The sequence below is a fragment of the Triturus cristatus genome, chromosome 4_2 (genome assembly GCF_964204655.1).
Source record: "Triturus cristatus chromosome 4_2, aTriCri1.1, whole genome shotgun sequence".
Lineage (NCBI taxonomy): Eukaryota > Metazoa > Chordata > Amphibia > Caudata > Salamandridae > Triturus > Triturus cristatus.
Genome location: NC_140586.1, coordinates 839,838,386 through 839,862,553, shown reverse-complemented (window position 1 = coordinate 839,862,553; position 24,168 = coordinate 839,838,386). Strand labels below are relative to the sequence as shown.

General features: G+C 47.8%; 1 protein-coding gene across 1 annotated transcript in view; it reads right to left on the bottom strand.

Moving 5' to 3' along the window:
* Positions 1-24,168, bottom strand: part of LOC146835223 (E3 ubiquitin-protein ligase HECTD3-like) — a 387,450-nt gene that overhangs the window by 224,595 nt on the left and 138,687 nt on the right. The window contains exon 8 of the mRNA XM_085602812.1: positions 1,586-1,751. Within this exon, the coding sequence (XP_085458938.1) occupies positions 1,586-1,751 (166 nt within the window). The remainder of the gene's footprint in view (positions 1-1,585; positions 1,752-24,168) is intronic.

Here is a 24,168-nt window from a genome sequence, read left to right as displayed (position 1 = left end):
GGTGGTTCTTACACTTTTGTGCACTTCTATTGAATGAGGCCAAAGGTGCGCACATACATATACACACTTTCCAAGTAACATGACCCTCAATCAAGAGGTATTGAAAACAATCAAGAGCAACTAAAGATAACACTACACTGAGGGTACATGCCACCAGTAAAGATGCAGACAACAGGTAAGACTTTGTCTCTTGAGATGTCAAGGCGATTTCCATGTGCTCCATATTCGGCAGAGCTGCACTGCAAAGGTTCCCTTTAAAAAGATCTACTTTGGGTTTTAAAAGACAAAACTGATGCGAGTTACCTAAATGACCTCTTCTAGTCCTGTAGGCTGCACTGATCAAGAGAGTGCATCCTGTGAGGGCATACTGTTTGTTCACATGGAAGTCAGGTGGTTACCAAACTGTAATCAGCCTGCAAACATGCAATTATAGGTCTTTGGGAGATTCCAACAGAGATCCATATGTCTTGTCTTGGTACTCTTCACTAGAATGCATCACCATCTGTGTATATGTTATTTTACCCAGATGTGTGCACAGCAACACATAAGCTAAACCCTCATCATGATGGATTTTGGAGATTTGCAAATGGGACTGCTGATACCCTTTACGTTCTCATTGGCATTGTGGGAAGGATTTGTGGGTTATGTGGGTTTGATATGTTGCACCTTTCTTTGCCTTGGTTTCAATTCATTCAATGTCCTAAAGCTGGTGTGTTACATAACTTTTGAACAGTAATGCTTCAGGGACATCAACCTCTTTCTAAAAGTATGGAGAACTAGCTGACTGCCAGATTCAAACCCTTTTATTTCTCTGAGTGATCAGGCTTGTCAGAACAGAGATAATCAGTGTTTAAGACACAGGCTGTCCCTATGATGTTGTAGAATAGGCCACGGCCTTCTCCGATCACCAAGTGGCATTGCTAAGGCTCTCTAAACGCGACATTAAACTATGGTTGAGGCTGCGCTGGCAAGCTTCCATTTGTCTTAAGTCAGACAAGGGCTGAGGAGGAACTGGAGACATAAAAACTTGCAGTTGCACTCCAGAAATTCTAAGAGGAAAGAAGCAAGCAGGGGGACAAATGCATACATAAACACACATGACCCCGTGCACCGCTTGTCAGGTCTGCAGTAAATGGAATGTACATTTCTAGTAAATGCAGTGTTCATATATAGCCAATCACTTGACTTAAATGTAAATATGAGAATTACTCTACTGATACAGGGGGCAGAGTGAAGACAGATGGTGGGGGTCAATACGTTTTAGGGAGGAACACTGTGGGATGCAAACATTAAAGTGAAAGGAAAGTGTAGGAAAGACAATTCTAAATTATGTGATAAAAAAATAAGAATCAGACATGACAGCAAACAAATTTCAGTTTAGTACCAGCAAAGGTGGTGTATGGAAGGTCAGGAACACAACTTCAAAATCATGCAGCAAGAGACAGAGTGGAAGCACAGAAAGAAAAAACATCCTGAGATGTAATCGTGGCTAAAGAGCAGGGACTCCGCCTACACCCTGCACAGCATAGGATCACTCAAAAGCGGACAGCGTTCAGAGTACTTCGGCACATGCAGGCAGGCATACCTCTGTAGGACAACGGCCCGCCGATACAGGATTTCAGAATCTGTGCCCTCCAGTCTAGGGTAGCGTACTAGGTCCACTGGCAGAAACATGTCCACACTGAGCCCCAAGTCCAGCTCTTGGGAAGACTTGATTTTGATACCCCTTATACGGACGTCAATGCCTTCATCTGGAAAGAAAAGAAAAGCGAGAGAGGAGGTGAGAGGCTGAGGTGCACCTTGGTCGCCAACTTAAGTGAGAATCTCCAACCTCCATTTCCAAAGTTAACAGCTATCCTGATGCTCTACATACTGATTGGATGTTCTTGGCAGCTTCTTTGTATAGGGTTATTTCAGATAATTAAGTTCTCCTTCCTAAAGAAGTTCAAAGTCTTCCAACTCTGGGGCCTGTACATTAAAGGCATTTTGAAGTACATAAAGTAGCACTCCTGTAGTACCATTTTACATAGTCTTACATGCATTTGTGAATTGGACTCTAAAATGGCAACAAAATGGAAATATTCAGGGACTATTTATATACATGTAGTTCAAATAGAAAGGACTGTGCTATTGTTGCACACACACTAATAGGAAGTTTCAGAACCGATTCACTAATATATAACAGTGGGTAAAGGAAAGGAGTACTTGTGTAATACTACTTGCCATGCTCCGATGCCTTTGTGAATTGGCCCCTTTACCCTTATACTTGCTGCATATTCTTTTATCCGCCTACGCCTCACCAACTAATGTCAGCAAACGTCACAAATTTACTTCAAATCATTCTGAAAAACTGTGAAGGAAAAGTTACTCATCTTCAGTAATGACCTTTCTATCCAGCTGCAGACTGCTCACCTTTGAATATTCCAGGTGCGGACTGCATCTGGGAACTTTTGTAACAGCTCTCTGGTGCCAGTAAGTGGCCCTTCCTCATTTTCGCTGATGAAAGTGGAGTCACTGTGACATCACTGGAGTCGTAAAGCGGCTACTTTGGAACCTCCGTGTCAGTTCCCATCAGTTTTTTCAACTGTATATTTCAAAGCAGGGATGCGAACAATATCAGTTTTGTATAGTTGCATTGCAAGAGCTAACTTGGAAGATGATTATATTTATGTAAATAAGTATATATGCCAAGGCAAATAGTCAGAATATAGTTAGATCGAGTATTCGCCTGGAAAGATACGCATCAAAGGTAAGTAACTTTTCCTTCTGATGAATACTTTTAACTGCAGATTCCTCACCTTTGAATAGTTCCCCAACAAGTACTAGATGGGCAGCGGATATGAAAAGAAAGTTATACAAGGAAATCTTGCGGCATTCAACCGACAAAATGTCCATCACTCTTCACCTCAGAAACCAAACAGTAGTGTTTGGTGAGAGTGCGGAGGGGACTTATGTCCATCACCGGCATTCCCCTCACCGGGGCTGCTGTGGTAGATTTTGCTCCGGTAGTGTGCGTGCGGATACCTTTGGGCAGCTCCTTCGTCAGAGCATAGCAGATCTTTATGCATGCGCGTTCTCTTCTGAAATGCTTACCCTTCTTTTCGCTTGGGTACCCTACAAGGAGCTGATCTTCTGACCTGTTCTCATTTGTGCAGTCAATGAAACAACTGACCACATTTCTTGGGTCCAGCCTGTGAAGCTGCTACTACTCCTTTTTGGACGTGACCGAGGACACAAGGTGGGTAGGGGATGGATTGGCTGAGATCAATATGAGAAACCACCTGTAGAAAACCAGACATATGTTTGGCCATTCCCACTGGCTATCGCCTGTTGGGAGTTAATCGTGCCAACTCCAAATCTGGAGGAGGCCTTGCTGTTATTGCTAAGTCCCACTTTATTATTAACATAAATAAAATTCCCAACTTGGGGCTCATTGAAGCTATGTATCTCACAATAATGGACTCCGCCTCTACAATTTTTGCTGGCATCCTGGTTTATAACCCTCCCTCCGCTTCTTCTGCATCCCTCAGCACCCTGCTACACTCAATTGCAGATTTTTCCCTTAAACACTCGTATTTTACAGTGTTGGGAGATTTCAATCTCCACGTTGATAATCCCGCCTGCACCCAAGCCTCATCTCTCCTCGAAACTTTACAGGGTTTGACCCTGTCTCAGCTTATAGAGGGTCCGACCCATAATGCAGGTCATACACTTGATCTTATTTTTTCGAACCACCCTGGCATCTCTTGTCTCCCCTCTGTACCCCTCACGTGGACAGACCACTTCCTCCTCCCTTTTGAATTCAACTTCCCCGCCCTGCCCCCCCACTACTCCATGAACAGAGAAATAGGACGCAAATGATCCAAAGTTACCAGTGAGGCCATTAAGACCTGTTTGGACTATCATTTTAATCCATTGGAAGACCTGGACAAGGAAACAGCGAGATTTAACTCTGCCCTCTCTTCTGCATTAGATAGTATTTCCCCCCTGGTCCCTTTGACTTCCTTCAGATCTCGCCCATCTGCTCCCTGGTTCTCCTCCACACAGAGAGGAAAAGAGCAGATGCAAACAGTTGGAACGAAAATGGCGCAAGTCCTACGACCCTATCAGCAAATCAGCCTATAAAACGGCATTAAATAAATTTCAAAAACTTAAGAGGTCCACAATGAGAGCTTACTTTTCTAAACTTATCCAACAGGCGGAGAATTCCTCAAAAACTCTCTTCACTATCGTTAAGGATTTTGTGAATCCGCCTGCCCTGAAAGCCCAATCTTCTCCCACACAGGGTCTCTGCAACGGACTATCCGATTTTTTCCAGGATAAAATCATCAAACTATCAGCTTCCTTTGAGCCCGTACCTTCCAGCCCCCAGCTGGGTCCGTCAGACACCCAGCTCTGCTCTTTTAATTCCTTTGCTGAGCTGACCTCAGATTCTACCCTGTCACTTTTAAACCAGGTGAAGACTGGATCTCCTTTGGACCCAGTTCCGGCGAAAGTGATGGTCAATCTAGCCCCTGTTTTAATCAACCCTCTCCTCGCTATATGGAACTCTTCTTTGAATCATGGCCATTTCCCTTCAGTTTGGAAACAAGCCAGGCTGCTTCCTATTCTAAAGAAACCAGATGCAGATCCTTCCCAATTTAGCAATTACCGTCCCATCTCCCTTCTACCTAAACCCGCCAAAATTCTGGAGAAAGTGGTCCAGAAACAACTGGCCCTTTATCTAGAAACTAACCATCTGCTGCATGATTCACAGTCCGGTTTTAGAACGGGATACAGTACTGAGACTGCTTTGCTAGAGGTATCGGAGACGATTAGGGAATCGGTGGACAGAGGCGAGGAGGCCATGCTAGTCCTCCTGGACCTGTCCGCCGCATTCGATACTGTGTCTCATGATATCCTGGTGACTAGGTTGCAGCAGTTGGGGATCGGAGGCACAGCCCTGGCCTGGATCAAATCATTTCTCACAGGGAGATCTCAAAGGGTACTTCTCCGTCCTTTTGAGTCAGAAGACAAACCCCTTCTTTGCGGGGTGCCTCAGAGCTCTGCCTTGAGCCCTCTTTTGTTTAACGTGTATGTGGGCCCTCTTGCCAGGGTAGTCGAATCGTGGGGAGTCAGGGTGGTCTCTTATGCTGATGATACCCAGCTTATTCTCTCTTTCAGAGACCATTCTGACTCGCATTTTTCCAACTTTCGAAACTGCCGTGGCAACATCTGCACCTGGATGGCTTCCAATCATCTGGCCCTTAATACAGACAAAACCGAGGTGCTTCTCTTTAGTCAGAAACCAGCCCCCCCCAGCCAACCTGTGGTGGCCTACGGTACTGAACCCCCCCCCAATCCAGTAGAGTCAGCCCGTAATCTCGGCTTCCTTTTTGATAACACCTTGTCCTGCAAAGCCCAGGTTAACAAAGTCACCGCAGCTTGCTTTGGCAAACTGCGCATGATTAGGAAGATCTTCCCTTACCTTCCCCAGACTTCCCGCAAAACTATTGTCCATGCTCTCATTACGGCACACCTGGACTACGCCAACAGCCTATATGCTGGAGCCCCCCTCTATCTCATTTACCGATTACAAATCGTTCAAAATGCGGCTGCCAGGCTTATTGGAAACATCCCTGCCCGCAACTCAGTCAAAGCATATCGGAAAGATTTACACTGGCTCCCTATCGCTCGTAGAGTTCAGTTTAAAATCCTTACCCTTGCATTTCGAGCCATTCACGGAACTGGCCCATCCTACCTGAGCCAAAGACTCAAACTTTCGAAGTCTGATAGAAACCTAAGGTCCAATAATCTACATCTACTGGTTGTTCCCAGATTCAGGCTAGCCCGGAGCGGTGGCAGAACGTTCGGTGTGACGGCGGCTAAATTCTGGAACGACCTCCCTCTGGACCTTAGGTTTATCGAGTCTGAGCAGATCTTCAGACGCAAATTAAAAACTTGGCTGTTCACCCAACCTTGAGTAGGTGGGCTTCTGCTACATTGGGTTGGAAGGGTAGGACCCGGGATGCCTCCTCTGGTGATATTCTTGCTCTCTCAGCGCCGGGACACCCCCGACGGGGGTAGCTGCGCGCTTTAGAAGCTTCTTAAATAAATAAATAGAAGGGCCAACTTCGTTCACTCGATTAACTTGCCCAAGTTTGTGTTCTGAGGTAACAGCAACTATTAATACTATTTTGAAGGTTAGGAACCATAATTGGCAAATATGTAAATGCTCAAACTAAGCCCTATCAAGAACGTTAGAGCTAAGTTGAAGTTCCATTGAGGAACAACAGAAGAGCTTGGTGGAAATAAATCAGTCAGTCCCTTCACAAAGTGAATACCCACCGGTGATCTGAATAAGGATGGTTGATCTGGCAGGCACAAAAAGGCTGATAATGCCGCTAGGACTGTGCCAACGTAACAATCCTGTTGACCTAAGGGTAATAAGAACTGCAGCATATTGGCTTAGCTTGGTATCAGAGATTCATTCCTATTTATTAGCACATCCTGAAACTAATTTATTACATCTGGCAGAATAGACTGACTTAGTCAATGGTCAAAAAAATGAGCACACTGCACATAGAGAGAGGTGCAGAAGGGCTGTGTACCACACCCTTATCTGCCAATTTGGTTTGATGAGAATGGCTTAGGCCTGGCTGAATCTTCCTCAGAACCCGATGAATCAAGGGCACCGGAGAAAACATTTAGTGAAGTGGAAACTTCATCGTTAAGTGGGTATTCTTGTCAGGGGCAAAGGGGTCCACCTGAGGAGAATAGATTCTGACCTACCTTCGAGTGGAGACGTCACATGTGATCCTCGAGACGCCATCGGCTGAAGTTTTAGCCAGGTGGGTTGCAACCATACACAGACCCTGCTGGCATGCCCATGAAATAAAAATAAGATTTATAAAGCGTACTCCATACCCGAGGGTGACTAGGCACTAGTCTCTAGAAGGCAACTGCTGAGAAAAGATGAAATATCAACAGACAGTTGAATAACCAGGTTTTAAGTGATTTCCTGAAGGCTAGAAATTTGGTTTACCCTTTCAATTTTGAAAGGAGGGAGCTCCATATGCTGGCTGTCCCAACGATAAAGCTTCTGCCCCACTAGTTGGCTATTTCGAATTTAGGAACAATAATAATGTGAGCTAAGGCAGACAAAAGGTTTCTGGGAGGAGTGTACCACTGAGGCATAGAGTGATTTGAAGACAATGCACAATGCCTTGAAGCTGATACACTTCTTAACCGAAAACCAGTGTAAGAGATTTAGTTATAAACAGATTGGGATTTGGGAATGCCTAGAAGAAGGCGGGTAGCTGCATTTTGAAGGACTTGAAATTTATTCAAGCACTTTTTCTGAATATTGAGTATTGTTATAATCGATCTTAGAAAGTAGCAAGGCGGAGATAACAGTTTTTTCAGATGAGAGGGGATAAAAGGAGAGATTTTTCTAAGAAGCTTCAGCGTGAAGAACGTGGATGAAGTGATGGCATTAACATGGCCCTCAATAAAAAGTTTGTCATCAAAGACAACACCTAGGTTTTTCACCTTATTTGCCGGATTTGGAGAGACTAGTTCTTGCGACCACCAATGTGGAGACCAGAAGGTGGTGTTTCTACCAAAGAGCAAGACTTCAGTTATATTAGAGTTGAGCTTTAAATAGTTTGACGACATCCAATTGTTGACATGGCGCAAACGGACCTGAAAATGAGTGGCGACCTCATCCGGATTGCTGGCTATCGATTTAACAATTGGGGTGTCATCAGCGTAGGGAACCACTGAGAACCCAAAACATCTCATCAAATTGGAAAAAGGGATGACATACACATTAAAGAGGGTGGGACTTAAGGATGAGCCCTGAGGGACCCCACAGGGCAGAGTGAAGATTGAGGAGTTGATATTTTTCAACCAATCTTTCACCAGAGTTTGGGGGCGCTAGGTGGCGCACACGCAAGATGGCCGCACAATCGTGAGGCTCCTGCAGCCTGGTGTGTTAATCCTTTAATTATCCTGCTCGGTGGCCCGGCTGAGGTTTTAAAAATACAGCCTGACGTTACTCCTGACCCGCTGAGGACACGCTGCAAAAATCAGCCGATTTGGGTTAACCCTGCTCCCGCCACGACAGCGTTGGGTTTCCGCCGAGGGCAGGGGCGGATCAGCGTGGAGCCCCTGGGCGGGCTTGGCACTCCGCAAGCCCGTGGCTCACCACGAGGCATCCAGGCCCTGAGGCGCGGATTGGCAGTCGGAGCCGGGAACACATGCCCGGATCGCTAAGCCTCCCGCTGTGACAGTCCACTTCGCAGCGTGCACAGATCCTGCTTACCTGTTGCCAGAGGCGGATGGCACCGACATCGGTGATATTGCTGGTGGTAGGTGAAGCGCAGCGCGTGCGCTGTGCTGCTGACACCCTGCGCTCCTCGACAGCTGCAAGCGCATAACCCCACCACCTTGGAATGATTTAATGCGCTCGGAAGCCTTCCGGAACCATCACGCTGCCCCCGCTGACCTGGCCACCTGCAACTCGGCGCTGAGCCGGGTCCACGCTATCCTGGCATGCTATCATGCGCCCAAAGGCGCCTAGACGCAAACCTCGCAACCTTGCAGAATTGCCTCCCGCAGTAGCTGCGGTGTGAGGTGAGACCCGCTTCTGGGGCGACGTGACACGGGGTCTCGGCACTGCCCCTTAATGTGAGCTGAGGGACGGAAGACAGAAGCATGCACTGCACAGTGCCCCTGCCCGCCAGTGGGCGTTTGGAGCCCCTGGGCTGGAGCCTATTGGCAAATGAGTGCTGTTGATTGCCATCTTGTGTGCCCAACACGATTTTCCTCCACACGCTGTACTTGCTGCCTCTGGACACTGCTCTTGGTTTTTTGGGGCACTTGAAGTTATACGACTCCCGCCGTGACACAAGGCTATACATGGTGCTCTGGGCCCGCCCTAATCTGTGTCTGTCTAATTTGCGAGACCCACCCCAGCAATAAACTGGGCAATCTACTGTGCTGATATTCTGCGGTGCTGATGTGTCTCAACTCACTTCCCCCTGTGATCCACTATACCGGCTTGACTAAACCTGGGGAGGTACATGCGCTTAGAGGCGAGAGGCTCTGACCGCACTGCCAAGATTGCAACCGGTAATATAGAGGAGCTACGGCAGACCTGTCGCGCACTACTGCACCCCCTCGCACCACTATTTCCTTTACAATTGTCCGCTAATAAGACACATTGAGCATCATCTCCTTTACCTGTACGGCACATCCAGCGTCACTGTTGATGCACGGACAGTCTGTGGGCTCCGACTGTCATGGGCAAGCCAGACACCAGCCAACCTAAACTGAACTTCGAGACGGCGAAACGTAGTGCCCGGAACCCACAGGATGACCAGGATCTCGACAAAAGGGATGAGGCCCAGGGCAGTGCACCCGCCCAGACTGCTGATGTGCAAAGTATCCTCCAGGAGGTCCGACAGGTATTCGCCATCATGGACAAGATGGATAGAATGTCGTCGCGTATGGACACCATTGCGCATAAGTTGGAGGGGCATGAGGACCGCATAAAAGAGGCAGAGCGGCGCATCTCGGATAACGAGGACAACATCCAGAGCCACGACGCAAATCGCCCACATGGATAAACTTCTGAAACTCATTGCTGCAAAGAATGAGGACTTAGAAGCGCGAAGTAGGCGCAACAATATTTGCGTCCTAGGAATCCCCGAATTGACCAACACGGGAAAGATGGAGAAGTATATTGAAAACCTATGGATAACCTATGACCCAGTCCTGAGGCGGAAGCCGGGAGCTGGAGGTACTCGTGTGATTGTTTTGATTTAAAAAAAAACTGCTATTTTCATTATTCTGTGTGGTGTCACTGTTGTTTTGTGCTTTTAAAATAACACGCACCCAAGCGCTTCCTCTGCCCTCTGCGCACAGCTGATTTGAGAGCTGCCGCGCCCTACCTCGCGCTTTCTCAGCTGCCGCCATCATCCCAGGCGTGCGCGCTGACTCCGCCCCCTTTCAGGCCACGCCCCCTGCTGCCTGTATTTAAACCGCCGATTCCTGGCGATCTCAGATAACCTATGACCCAGTCCTGAGGCGGAAGCCGGGAGCTGGAGGTACTCGTGTGATTGTTTTGATTTTTAAAAAAAAACTGCTATTTTCGTTATTCTGTGTGGTGTCACTGTTGTTTTGTGCTTTTAAAATAACACGCACCCAAGCGCTTCCTCTGCCCTCGGCGCACAGCTGATTTGAGAGCTGCCGCGCCCTACCTCGCGCTTTCTCAGCTGCCGCCATCATCCCAGGCGTGCGCGCTGACTCCACCCCCTTTCAGGCCACGCCCCCTGCTGCCTGTATTTAAACCGCCGATTCCTGGCGATCTCAGATAACCTATGACCCAGTCCTGAGGCGGAAGCCGGGAGCTGGAGGTACTCGTGTGATTGTTTTGATTTTAAAAAAAAAAACTGCTATTTTCGTTATTCTGTGTGGTGTCACTGTTGTTTTGTGCTTTTAAAATAACACGCACCCAAGCGCTTCCTCTGCCCTCTGCGCACAGCTGATTTGAGAGCTGCCGCGCACTACCTCGCGCTTTCTCAGCTGCCGCCATCATCCCAGGCGTGCGCGCTGACTCCGCCCCCTTTCAGGCCACACCCCCTTCCTCACCTTGTTATGTGTCAGTACAGGAAGCGCAGCGGACGAGCGCCGTTTGCGCGCCGAAGGCGCGCCTAAGGCAAGCCCGTCTGCGCCCGTCATCGCCAAGTCATCGCCTCTCGCCAGTCCCCCTGGTCTAATCCCATCACCACCCCTTTCCTATGACAGAGAGCTACTACTTAGACTGAACCCTGGACGGTCTTGTGCCAACATTGTAGGTAGACCCGGCCGCACCTGCCTACAATGCCAAACCTGCACTTTTACTACGACTGAACCCCACCCCATTCAACAGCTCCTAGCTCCGGAAAAAAACACCTTCGTCTCGATATTCCACCTCAACGTGAGATCACTAGCCAAACATCACCCTGAGGTTAATACACTCATCCTGGAGGAAAATCCAGACATCCTCTTCCTATGTGAAACTTGGTTATGGGACGGTACTTCCACCATCCCCAACCTCACGCTACCAGACGACTATCTGATGTCAACCATTAACAGAGATGGAAGAGGAGGCGGTATCGCCATAATCTATAAAAAAATATATTCTTGTGCATTTGTTAAGGAAGAACTGCCAAACTCCGAATGCGCCCATTTTAAAATCACCATAAATCCTAATTTCACGGTGTCGGGTCTCTACATCTATCGCCCACCTGGCCCTACCTCAAAATTCATTGAGGCCCTCCTCGAGACAACAACTTCCTTAATAACTAAATACTCTAACTTCACAATTCTGGGAGATCTTAATCTTCATTTCGACCAGCTAAATGACCCCACGATCAAAACGCTCCTTGCAGATCTCTCTGCACTGCAACTCAACTCCTTCATTTCCACTCCAACCCACTTAGCCGGTCACATCCTAGACCCAGTTTTCTCAAACCTAGAGAAACTTACTTCAGAGCCACCCTTACCAATGGGATGGACAGACCACTTCCTCATCAAATTGGCCACTCCGGTCAATAAAAACAGACACAACACGGCCTCGACTCGCCGATTAAAAAGGCCATGGCATAAACTATCTCCTAACGACCTGCATACGACCTTAGGGGATTTCCACCTGGACACCCATTCCGATATCAACGTTAACTATAGCGCGTTTCAAGAATGGATCACGGGCGGACTAGACAGTCTCATTCCAGCTAAATGGGCTAAAGGCCGCAATTCCCCATCCAATCCCTGGTACAACGATATCCTTAAAAATCTACGCAAAGAATGCAAAAAGGCAGAACGCCTCTGGCGCAGAGACTACAACTTAGAGGACAAAGCAAAATATCTAGGTCTACAGAAAACGTATCACAAAGCCATCCGTGCGGCACGTACCGCCTTTTACGCCGACAAGATCGACTCTAGTCCCATCCCTGCTAAAGAAATCTTCAAACTAGTACAAGAACTGCAGAGCAGCAAAGCCCCCCTCCCTACTATCTCCTCCGAGCAGCAGTGCGAAGACCTCGCCAGTTTCTTCGTCGATAAAGTACGGAAGATTTACACCTCCTTCCCTCAGCCCGCCCCTAGCACTACCAGCACTTCCTCCTCCCCCAATTACTCGAACATGACGCACATCCCAGAAATCACCGATGATATCCTCCTCAGACTATGCAAAAAGGTCAAATCTGGTTCCCCCGCAGACCCTATGCGCCCGGCCCAATTCCTGGAGTCACTCAACTTCTTTCTACCAGCACTTACCGCCATTTTGAACCTCTCCTTCACTTCAGCGTGCGTACCTTCAGCCTGGAAGCAAGCTTGGGTTTCGCCCATCATCAAGAAACCCACTCTAGACCCATCTAAACCGGAGAACTTTCGTCCTATCTCCCTGCTCCCATGGCTGTCTAAACTCGCTGAAGCTCATGTCAACAGCTCCCTGTCCCAGCACATGGTCAAAAACAACATCCTTGACCCATCGCAAAACGGGTTTAGACCAGGTCATAGCACCTAATCTGCTCTCTTAACCACCACAGAGCACCTCCGAATGATCTTAGATGCCGGTCAAAGCGCTGCGCTGATCCTTCTGGATCTTAGCGCGGCCTTTGACACGGTATCCCATATCATCCTTCTCAACCGTTTGGAGGCCTCTGGAATAACTGATCATGCCTTGAACTGGTTCAGATCTTTCCTCGAAAACAGATCCTTTCGAGTTTCCGCCCCTCCCTTCCTATCCAAACCCCACCCCATTGCACAGGGAGTTCCGCAGGGCTCTGCACTGAGCCCATCCCTTTTTAATCTCTACGTCCAGCCTTTGGCGGCAGTGGCCAAAGAATGGGGATTGACAATAGTATCATACGCCGATGATACACAGCTGGCCATCGCTCTCTCAGAAGGTCCTTCCAACCTTTCCTCTAATTTCAAAAACTGACTTTCTGCAGTCGCCCAGTGGATGACAATGAACTGTCTCCAGCTTAACGGCGGAAAGACAGAGGTTCTTCTCCTGGGAAATAACACCAACCTTTGGAATGAACACTGGTGGCCGTCTTCCCTGGGCACCATCCCCCCCCCAAAAAAACTAGTGAAAAACCTGGGCGTCTGGATGGACGACTCACTCCAAGAAAGTGGCCGGCACCTGCATTGGCCTACTGAGAAGCCTCAGCCATATACTAGGCTTTTTCAACGCCAAAACCCGACAACTAATTATTCAAGCCACCATCCTCTCGCGACTAGACTACGCCAATGTACTCCTTCTTGGTGCCAACAAATGTGAGATACCACGTCTCCAACGTGTGCAGAACTCCGCGGCTAGAACTCTGGTCGGCCTCCCCCGCAGATGCTCAGCCAGAGCGACCATCAAAAGATTACACTGGCTACCCGTTGATTCTAGAATCAAATTCAAGACCCTTGTTATGTCCTTCAAAATTCTCAGACTCAACACCCCTCCCTTGCTTCAACCCCTCCTCACTCCCTACGCCCCGGCACGGATCCTTAGATCCTCCAACCAAAATCTTCTTTGCGTTCCTCGAATAAAACTCAGCCGCATGGGCGGCCGCTCCTTTAGGTTCCTCGGAGCCAAGATGTGGAATGACCTGCCACAACATATCCGTTCTATAGACAGCCTACCAGCATTCCGGAAAGCTGTGAAAACGTTTCTATTGCCTTGCCTGTAACCCCCCTTGTCCTGCCGTCCTCTCAGACTAGGATCTGGGTTTCTAGCGCCGGGACGCCTCATTGCTGGGGCAGCTGTTGCGCTCTACCAAAACTATAGAATAGAATAGAATAGAAAACTGCTGCTGTCCTCAATTGGAGCGGAGTCTTTCTCCAATCAGTTTATAATAAAGCGTGTCCACCAAACCCTAGGGCCGCGCCCACCGAACCCTAGGGCCGCGCCCGCCACCGGACAGCACACCATGTCCCATAATAGCGAGACATTTGAACTATAGGGACCGGGACGTTGCACTACGTGTCGCTAGGGGCAAACAACAACTATCCTATGATGGCAATTCATTCTCCATTTATCCGGATTTTACCCCTACAGTTCAGGAGGCGAAAATTCACAGCTGTTAAAAACAAGTTGCGACAGGCCCATATTGATTATGCGCTATTATACCCTGCACGCCTCAGACTCACTCATCAAGGCAAACAACGTTTTTTTCACCAAGCCACAGTAAGTGGAAGAGTTCCTAAAACATGTGAAGCGCGCAAATCGCAACAATGGAACGTTAGCAGCGTCGCAACAATCCTCCTCGACGGGAGCGGAAGATGACTCCCAATGAACAATATTTCGATAATAACTGATAACTCAGATTCGGAATGGGATGCGACTGCCGCCAGACAGCTGGGTCTACTTCACGGGTCATATAACCTGCTCAGCTGGTTGGCCATTCTGAGCTATTCCTACTACGCACCAGGCACCCTCTGCCCCCCAGAGCCCAGTTGTACCATCAGAAATGGACTCTAAGGGCGAGGTGCACCTGTGCAGTCACCTAGGGTTGTCCCCCAATGGGTATTCCCCTGCTGTCGTTCACTGCATAATACTTGCAGTGCATGTTTGGTTTATGTTGTTTTTATTGGGGACAGGGGAGGGAGGATGGGCAATCATTTCTGGCAAGTTGGGGCTGCTTCAGTGGGTGGGGGCGGGGACACGGGGGGAATGTTTCATTTTAAGCATGTTTCTCACAAAGCAGATGTTACTGTTCAGGGCAGGGGTGGGAGGGCGTGTGTTTAACTCCGGCAAACTGGGGTTGCTTCAGTGGGGGTGGGGGGGGTAGGGGTACGGGAAGATTGTTCGAGGTTCAGCATGTCTGTAGCAAAGCGGGATCTCTCAGTCCATGGATCAGTACTCATGTTGCTCCTTTTTTTTATGTGCGTCCTTTATGCCCATTGTTACACCCTCCCTGAACAAATGTCACGCGCAACCCCCCCTGGGAAAGTGAACGTCATCACTTGGAACGTTAGAGGGTTGCGTGACCCTCGGAAAAGGTGCAAATTTTAGCCTATTTAGACAGGCACCAAGTTAATATAGAGTTCCTCCAGGAAACTCATAGTAATCCTCAACACACTAACAATTTTGCACAGAAGTGGGCTGATCATGGAATTTTCTCATCCTATTCCTCATATGCCAGGGTTACAGCTATTATTATTAAAAAACGCGCGCCCTTTGCATTGATAGGAGCGCTCAGTGACCCTGACAGGAGGTATTGTCTTGCATGGGGGTGTTTGGGGACTGGCTCTGTGACCCTGGCATGCTGTTATGGCCCCAACACGGACACTCCAGAATTCCTTTCGACCCTGTGGGGCAGGATCTTGCAAATCGGTTCCACCCACGTAATACGGGGAGGGAATTTTAACACAGTTCATGACCCTTCCATAGATCGATCTAACCCTAGCCCACATCATTACACAAAGTCCAGCGCGACTCTGCAGGGTATACTGGCGTCGTGCTCCCTAACGGATGCCTGGAGACATGCACACCAGCTTACACGCGAGGGTACACATTTCAATACCCAGGCCACCTCCTGGGCTCGCTTGGACTATCTGCTGCTTTCTCGGGGGCTCGTGCCTGCCATAGTCAATGTCACACACCTTGCACGCACGTACTCGGATCACTCCCCAGTCTTGCTCACTCTGAGCCCGACAGGGTATTTTACTCCGCGCTATAGATCGGAGGTTGCAGCCCACTGCCCTTTTGGATCCGGTCTTTCAGCGGGAATTGGAGGATGAGATTAGGGATTTTATTAGCAGGAACAAGGATTCTGTGGAAGACGAAGGAACTATATGGGAAGCCTTCAAGGTTACTGTTCGTGGCCTTTGTATATCCAAGAGTGCAGGGGAACTGCGAGACTTGCAGAACACGCCGAGTAGGCTGGAGTCAGAGATGCAGGCATTGGAGTCGCAGCTTTCCACTAAACCCACTGGTACCCTGCTGTGCAAGTTCTGTGATACACTAACTGAATACACAGATACGGCCGGGCGCGACGTTAAATTCAAGGGAAAGTACTGGGTGGCCAGGAGGTATGGGGAAGGCAAGCGTCCTGGGAAGGCGCTGGCGGAAACGATACGTAAGCCACGTTTCTCTGGCTATATTATAGAAATTCAGGGGCCTGATGGGTCACTCCATCGTGACACGGCAGACATTCTTAATATCTTCACCGAGCACTACTCCTCGCTTTACACATCCAACAGAGCCGACTCACTCGATTGGGGAGAGTATATCAGTGATGTAGCCTTAGGCTGGCTAGGAGATTCGCAACGCAAATTTTTATGTGCCCCCTTCGAGCTAGGCCCAGGAGGCAATAATGCATACACTATAGGTGAAAGCAGCGGGAATGGATGGCATACCCATTGAATTTTACAAAACGTATATAGATCTGATGGCCCCAATATTGCGCAAAGTATATGAGGATGCTTTTGAATCTAAAATGCTTCCACTCTCGATGAGGGTTGCCTTGGTGACGTCTCTGCTCAAACCGGGTAAATCCCCGATCAGCAGTGACTCATATCGTCCGTTTTCTTTGATTAACTGCGATACCAAGATTCTCACTAAGCTCATCGCCAATAGGCTCAGATTACTCATGGGAAAGCTAGTCCTTCCAGATCAATCGGGCTTTATACCCGGACGAGCCACTACCCATAACTTAATAACTCTTTTCACGATTCTTCACAACGTAGCACCAGAACTCCCCTTGGCTGTGGTACTTCGACGCCACTAAGGCTTTCGACTCGGTCAAATCGGATTACATATTCACTGTTATGCGCAGCATGGTTTTCCCCCCTCCTTTTTTATCCTGGACACAGCTCCTATACCACCGGCCGATGGCCACGGTTCTCATAAATGGGCACACATCTCCTGCCTGAGATTTCCAGGGGGACGAGACAAGGCTGCCTGCTATCGCCTTTACTCTTCGCCCTTGCGGTGGAGCCTTTGGCAGCAAAACTCCGCCAACATCACCAACACAGGGCACTCCGGTACAATATGCGTCAGATTTTAGTGTCGCTCTATGCTGACAATATCACTTTGTATGTTAGACACCCTCAGGAGAATCTAAACCCCATTTTACGTGAATTCATACGCTTCGGGCGCCTTTCCTGGAAAAATATCAATTGGCAGAAATCCAGTCTCTTCCCGCTGACCTCCCCGACATCTAAATTTCCCTTAGATATCCGCTTAGAATGGTGTGACTCCGATCTAAAATATTTGGGTATTTATCTCTCCCGAGACCGGGAGGAACTGATGCGATTAAATTACGGTACATCCATTGAACGGATAAAAGAATGTGTTACACGTTGGAACGCTCTACCGCTATCGCTGGTGGGGCGAGTGTCACTAATCAAAATGGTTATCCTACCGCGGCTCCTTTACCTCTTCCTCAATATTCCTTTCCACCCTGGTAGGTATTTTTTTCAAGTGCTACGGTTTGAAATGATCCGGCTAGTGTGTGGGGGGGGGAGGGGGGGGGGGGGGGAAGAGTAAGCAGGCACGAGTAAGCTAGAGCATTCTCACTATGTTTATTTTTGGATATACCCTCCCCGATACATGCCGCAAGTAGCGGCGGAACACTGGCTGGCTGATCCCATACCCATTGCAGGTGCGCTTCACACCGACATACAAACACGTGAAAAGGAACCTACCACGCTCACATGCTCGATTGTGGCGCGGAATCGTATAAAGGCCATCATGCAAATTCCCTTGTTATACTCACCACGGCTTCCCCTCGTATACCACCCTAAACTGCCGCTGTTGAAGGAACTAGCTTTTCGTCGGCTCCTGGATCGTGTCCACATTAATACATGGGGGACTTACATCAGGAGGGCAGATTTCGTACTGCGGACACCTTCTTCCAAACACTTCAGCCTACCCCGCTAGACACTTTCTTATACATCCGCCTTAGGCAAGGTCTGCACTCCATTACCCCAGATTTCCCGCAGGAACCTCCATGCCTTTTCCCGCTCCATGTGCTATTTAGTGCACCTTCCCCAAGGCGTCTTGTTTCTATGATATATCATACCACATACACACAATGTCGGAGGACTCCATGTCCTGCGCGCGCACAATGGGATTCTGAACTTGGTATTGAGCTATCCGATGACCAATGGGGTTATTGCTGTTTGCAGGCGGAGCAAATCTCCGCTAGTAGCAGGCTGCGAATTACTCACTTTAAATTTCTACAACGCAGGTACTATACTCCTGCTAGAATGCACAAATACAAGCTCAGGGACTCTGATTGCTGCGATAAATGCGGCTGCCCAGATGCAGATTTTTTACATCTGGCTTGGGACTGCCCGGGGGTACTTGAGTACTGGGGGCAAGTTCTGGATGCCTTGGAGCAGATGACCACACTAACTACAACGAAAACCCCACTTCTCGCTTTATTGAGATACACCAAACATGTCCCTAAAGTGCAACGTAAATACATTTCCCTGTGCCTGTTGGCTAAGAGAAGAGTAGCGTGTCGATGGGTAGGAGGCGGGCACCTAAGTTCAAAGTCTGGCTGATGGACTTGGTGTACTGCCAGGAACAAATTACTCATTATGCAGAATTAATCCCTAGTTCATCACGTCCTGCAGACATTGGGGGCCCTCTCAAGGGTTACTTGATCACACATCCGGTGGGGAACTCAATCCTGTGATACTTCATCCATTACAATCCCACCCATGGTCAGCGAATAGGTACGGGCTTGCCTGTCACCTCCACAACCCTGCCTCCGATATAGATCGTTAGGCTTATTAGCTGGTCATTCTACCGCTTGGCCTCTCCGTTAAGTAGACAATCGATAAGAGAGGTGCGTTCTGTCCTCAGGCGTCCATTGCCTTGCATATGTTTTGTCACCATTGTCTGTTTCGGGCCATATGACATGTTGAACGCGACTGCTAACTACTTCTGTTTTAAAATAAGGTGTACGATTGAATCTCTCCAGATCTTACTGTGTTGTTCCATAGTATGCATATTGATGGACTTTCTCAATGACTATATGCACCGCACTGCTGATATCTGCTATGTTAGCTCGGAGTACGTATTGACATGCTTTGTTTTGTAATGTACGTCACATAAAAAAACCCTTGAAAATAAATTTTTAAAAAAATAATAATAAATCTTTCACCAGAGTTTGTGCTTCAAGAAAGGTTTCTCAAACTCCTCCCTGATTGTTGGCGTACCACTCGTGGTTCTAATGGCAGTCAGGATCTGGACTGACTGCAATGGGATGAAAAGAAAACCTTGAGCACTAGCTGACTTACCCCTAGCAGGCTGATGTGTAATCTCTGCTCCCCTGGAGAACAAAGAACTAAAATCTCGAGATCTAAAAGATGTGCTCCCCACCCATAGGTAGATAAGTCTGTTAACATTGTGGCCACTGCCCTAGGGGGAGAAAACGATCCCTCATGCGAGAGGTTGTCTTCTGTCTTCCACAAAGCCACATCCGCAGTAGTGTTCCTGGAGATCAAAATGGAGACTGCCTGGTGTTGAAAAGATTGCCTTTAGAGGCACCACTGGAGAGCACTCATGTGACAGCCTGCATAAGTGACCAAGAGACTGGAGGATGGCAATAGACTGAGCAGTTGCAGAACCATCAAGACTCAAATCCAAGCTCCCAGGTAAAATATCAGATTCATGTTCTGTGGAGGAGGGAACGCTCTCAGTAAGGGGTCATCCAGTACTGCTCCTATGTGCAGAAGGCAAGAAGGACTCCAAGTGAGACTGATTGAAAATTCCAAATCAAACAACAGAGATGATGTCTTTTGTAGGTGGCGCAAAACATCTGTAGCGAACCAGTGTTCAAGAGCCAGTGGTAGAGGTATCGAAACACACTTCCTGCCCTCCAGAGAGGAGCTGCCATCACCACCATCACCAAGCCATGGACTGCAAACTGAAACGGAGTTGACCCCCCCTAACAAATTGCAGACAATTCCCGTGCGACTGCAGGATTGGGATGTGAATGAAGGCACCTTGCAAGTCAAGAACCGTCATCCAGTCTTCTGCATTCAGAGGCAAAAGGACTTGAGCCAGAAACAGCATCTTGAACTTTTCCCTGGCTAGGAAAAACAATCGGACTAAGCCTGCAGTCCTTCTTGGTAATCACAAAGTACCAAGAGTAGCACCCCAGCCCTTTGTCCTGCTCTGGCACCAACTCTTCGATTGAAGGGACTGTCCGGGAGTGATGTTGAGGGGCTGAGGTTAGAAAGATAGGCTAAACCCCCTTTTCCACTATTTGTAAGACTCATTGGTCTGAAGGAATGGCCCAACAGGCCTGTGGATAGGTTACCTATCTCACCCCTGTCCAATCAGGGCCCTTCATTGTTAAACTACAGTGGCTTACCTGCTAGTGCCAACGAGGAGGAATTAAAATGTTTTATGTGACCTTTTCCTCTGCCCTGGGAAGTCGATGAAAATTGGAACTTCCTGTAAGAATATCCTCTAAAAATAAACATTGTCTAAAAAAAAAAAAGAGACCTATGGACATGGCTGTAACTCAACCTTCTTTGAATCCATCTTAAATGGCGTTCACTTTTTGACCTAAAAGTCTCTCCCGATCAAAAGAAAGGTCCATTAAAGCATTCTGGACGTCCCTGGAAAAGCCTAATGAATGGAGTCAGGCATGCCTCCACAAACAAACTGAAGAGCTATATCAAGAGCAATGGATTCAGCTAAGTCTAATTATACTTTCGCATGCCATTTATCACGGACTTCCAAAACCATGCGAGAACCAAGTCTGAAAAGGCAAGGTAGGCTGTGAACTACCATAGCAGCCATATCCCATAGGGCATGCGTGTAGCAGGCAATTAGGTTTGCTGCCTTAAGGGATCCTGGACCTAAACTTCGGGAGTAAAAAAATCTTTGACTGCTCCTTCAAGTATAATGAACTAACTCCATGTCTGAAGGGCGAGTGGCAAAGACACTACAGTTTCATTTAGTAGAGGATCAGGCTTGAATAAATAAGCTTTCACGAGAAGAATGAAGGGGAAAAAGCCAGATCAGTAGCAGGTGGCCTAACCCGATGTGCATTTGCTCAGTGAACTGCTGGAGTAGTCAATGGACATGGCTAGGGTTTCCTTGCTGCCTTTATCAAGGCTTTGTTAAAAGAAAGACGGGGCTCATTTGATACAGTGGGCATTTGTAGAAGATGTCAAGATGTTGGGACGATGCTCTACAGAGGGAAGAGGGGGTTATCAGGTCTCTGCAGCCTTTTTCTAGCAATAAACAAAAAAAGAAGGCATTTCTTGTAGAACTGGAGCAGGCACCACATCTATATCTACCTCAGAATTATCCAGCCTACTGGCTTCCTGAAAAGCTGTGAGGTCTGTGGAGCCAGTTGAAGGAAGGTCATAAGAGGCTCTTCGGTCTGTGCTGGGGTCTGATTTTGATGAGTTAGACCGAAGTAGGTTGTAAATTAGCTCCAAATACACATTGAGTGTCATCTTCTTTGCATTACTCCTCTTCAAGATGTCTTTGCGTCGCCCTTCTTGAACTTACATTTTTTTTCCTGTGTTTGGAGGTGGCTTAATTGACGTTAGTATCAGATTTAGCATAAACTGCGCAAATGCTGTGGAAGAACTCCGTGCTGGTCCTGGCATTGCATTTGGCGCCGGTGCTAGAATAGCTGCATGGAAAGGAGCAGACATTGGAATAATGCATGTCTGCACCAGTGGAGCCCATAGCATCAATGTAATATTTAGCGTTGAGAGTCCCACCCACACGAACCCTTGTGGCCAGGTGGCGCGCCAGAGAGAACAGCTGCCTTTTGAAATATCTCCAGCATTGTTCAGAGAAAGAATGCTGGATCTGTTCCCGGTGTCAGAAATACAGGGTATGCCGGCATCAGTATTGAGAAAGGAGGAGGTAGTGGAGGCTTAATCATTGGCATTAGAGTCGGTGGCGATGGCAATACCAGTTGCAGGGACAGCTCAACTAACAGAAGTTCACAAGAAGACTGGGACTGTGGCAAAGACCTAAGGGAAGTCTTAATTTTAGATTTGGCTATCCTCACAGGAGAACAGTGTTTCTTCTTCTTTTTGTGGCATGCTCCACGTTCCCTTAAAGATTTAGATGAGGGAGAAGAGCTGGAAGGGACCTCTATTTTGTTCTGGCCCTAGAATGAGATCTAGTGTGACAACAGTTTCTGCAGCCGTCCCTCTAAAGCCATAAAGAGCTTGGCTTCTCATTCCTTTATTGCCTTAGAGTTCATTCAAAAGCAAAGATCATACCTTGACGAATCATATCCTGAGCCGTGGCAGCACAGACAATCGTCGAGAGGATCTGAGCATCACATTTTCAACTCAAACCTCGATTTCTAAGAGAGTGACGTTATCACCTGCATAGCACTAAATTTATTTCCTAATATGAAGTGAATGAGAAGATGTATCTGCATTGAAATGCTCAGTATAAAGGAATCTGTGATCAAGGTGGCCACTTCATGGCTCCAGGGACCTCCCTGTGATTGGTTTCGAGATAGAGCCACTTACTGGCCCTGGACTGCTATTGCAAAGATTTCCTGATCCTGTCTGCATCTGGGATATTCAAAGTTGAGGAATCTGCAGGTAGAAATATCCATCAGAAATATTTAATTTGAAAGTTTGGTTTACCACCAGGGCAGAGGAGGCTATGACCTGCAGTCCCCTAGCAGAGGACAGCCTGCGAACCTTAGAGATCCCAGCCAGGCAGGGAGAGATACCCATGTTCAATGGAGCGGCCAGAACAGGGGCTCAACTGAAGGCCCCAATGCTTTGCTGAATGAGTGCCATGTTTGATGCTCCCACTTGGCAAAGTTGTTTGTTTTCAAGAAACAAACCAGCACATATGCGTTGGAAGCCTCCTCTCTCTACATGGGGACCACCAAACGATTTTCCTGCCTTGGACCTGCCAGCCTCGCATGGCTGTCGAGTACAATGAAACCCAGTGATCGGCACCCCACCCTAAACAGAGTGGGTTGAATGTCAATTGAATCTGATGGATGAGTGGCAGACAAGCTGTCAGGTCAAATGTTTACACTGGTGGAACCAGCGCAACTTTGCCTGTGTAGACCCAGCACTTCCCAGAATCAAAATAGAGCGGGGACCATGCGTTTGGCGGACCGGGAGCACCACCCATTTATGATGGCTAAATAACGAATGGCCTCTTTAGCCAAAAAAAATAAAATTCGAAGAAGGATTTTAACTACTTTTTTTTTTAATAGAAAACAAATTGAGACATCAACTAGGTCATACTTTAAACTTAACCGCTGTACTGTCTGGCCATTGCTTAGATTTGGCAGATTTAAGGCCTGAAAGAAGTAGGCCAAAAAAGACAAGGTACTTACTCCACTCATTAAATCGTATTTCAAGAGAACAAGTTCTGGAATCTGTCAACCCACTTTATTTTTACAGCCTTGGCTCTGTCATAACTAATGTCCTAAGTCCCAGTCAGACCCTCTGTCAGTACAACTACTCACCGCCCTCTCATGGTATCAGCAACTTAGGTGGACCCGGAGTGCCTAAATTGCAAAAATCACAGGTGAGGCATCTCCCAGAGCACTATCGAAGCTTGGAATGCCAAAAATCCAGCAGGATCAGAAAACACTAAATGAACTGGATGGGACAGAGTTGAGGATAGTGCCTGGCAAGCATCAGAAATTAACCGAGAGAAATCTATAATGTAGTCTGAGAGGGACTGTGGACATGTGTTATAACAGCACCAAGGCTATAGAAATAAAGCAGGCGAACAGATTAAAATAGAGGAGCAACGCCAGAACTTATTTTCATGAAATGGATTTGGGGAGGCTCAGAAAACTGACAGAGGAAGGATAATGTTACTTACCCTGTAAACATCTTTTCTTGGGATGTAGAGCTGTGGATTCACATGCTTTGCATACTCCTGCCATCTAGTGTTGGGTCCAGATGTTTGCAAGTTGTTTTTCTGCGAAGTAGTCTTTCCAGTCACGAGGTAGGTGACTCCTCCTTTCGGTGATAGTGCGCATGGGCATCGACTTCATTGTTAGATTGTTTTCCCGCAGAGGGTGAGAAAGGAGTTAGTAAAGGTAGAATAGAGATGTCCATGCATATGTATGTAAAGTAAGAAAACTGCAACAGGTATAGGTACCCAGGGAGGCGGGTGGGCACATGTGAATCTATCGCTCTACATGCTAAGAACAGATG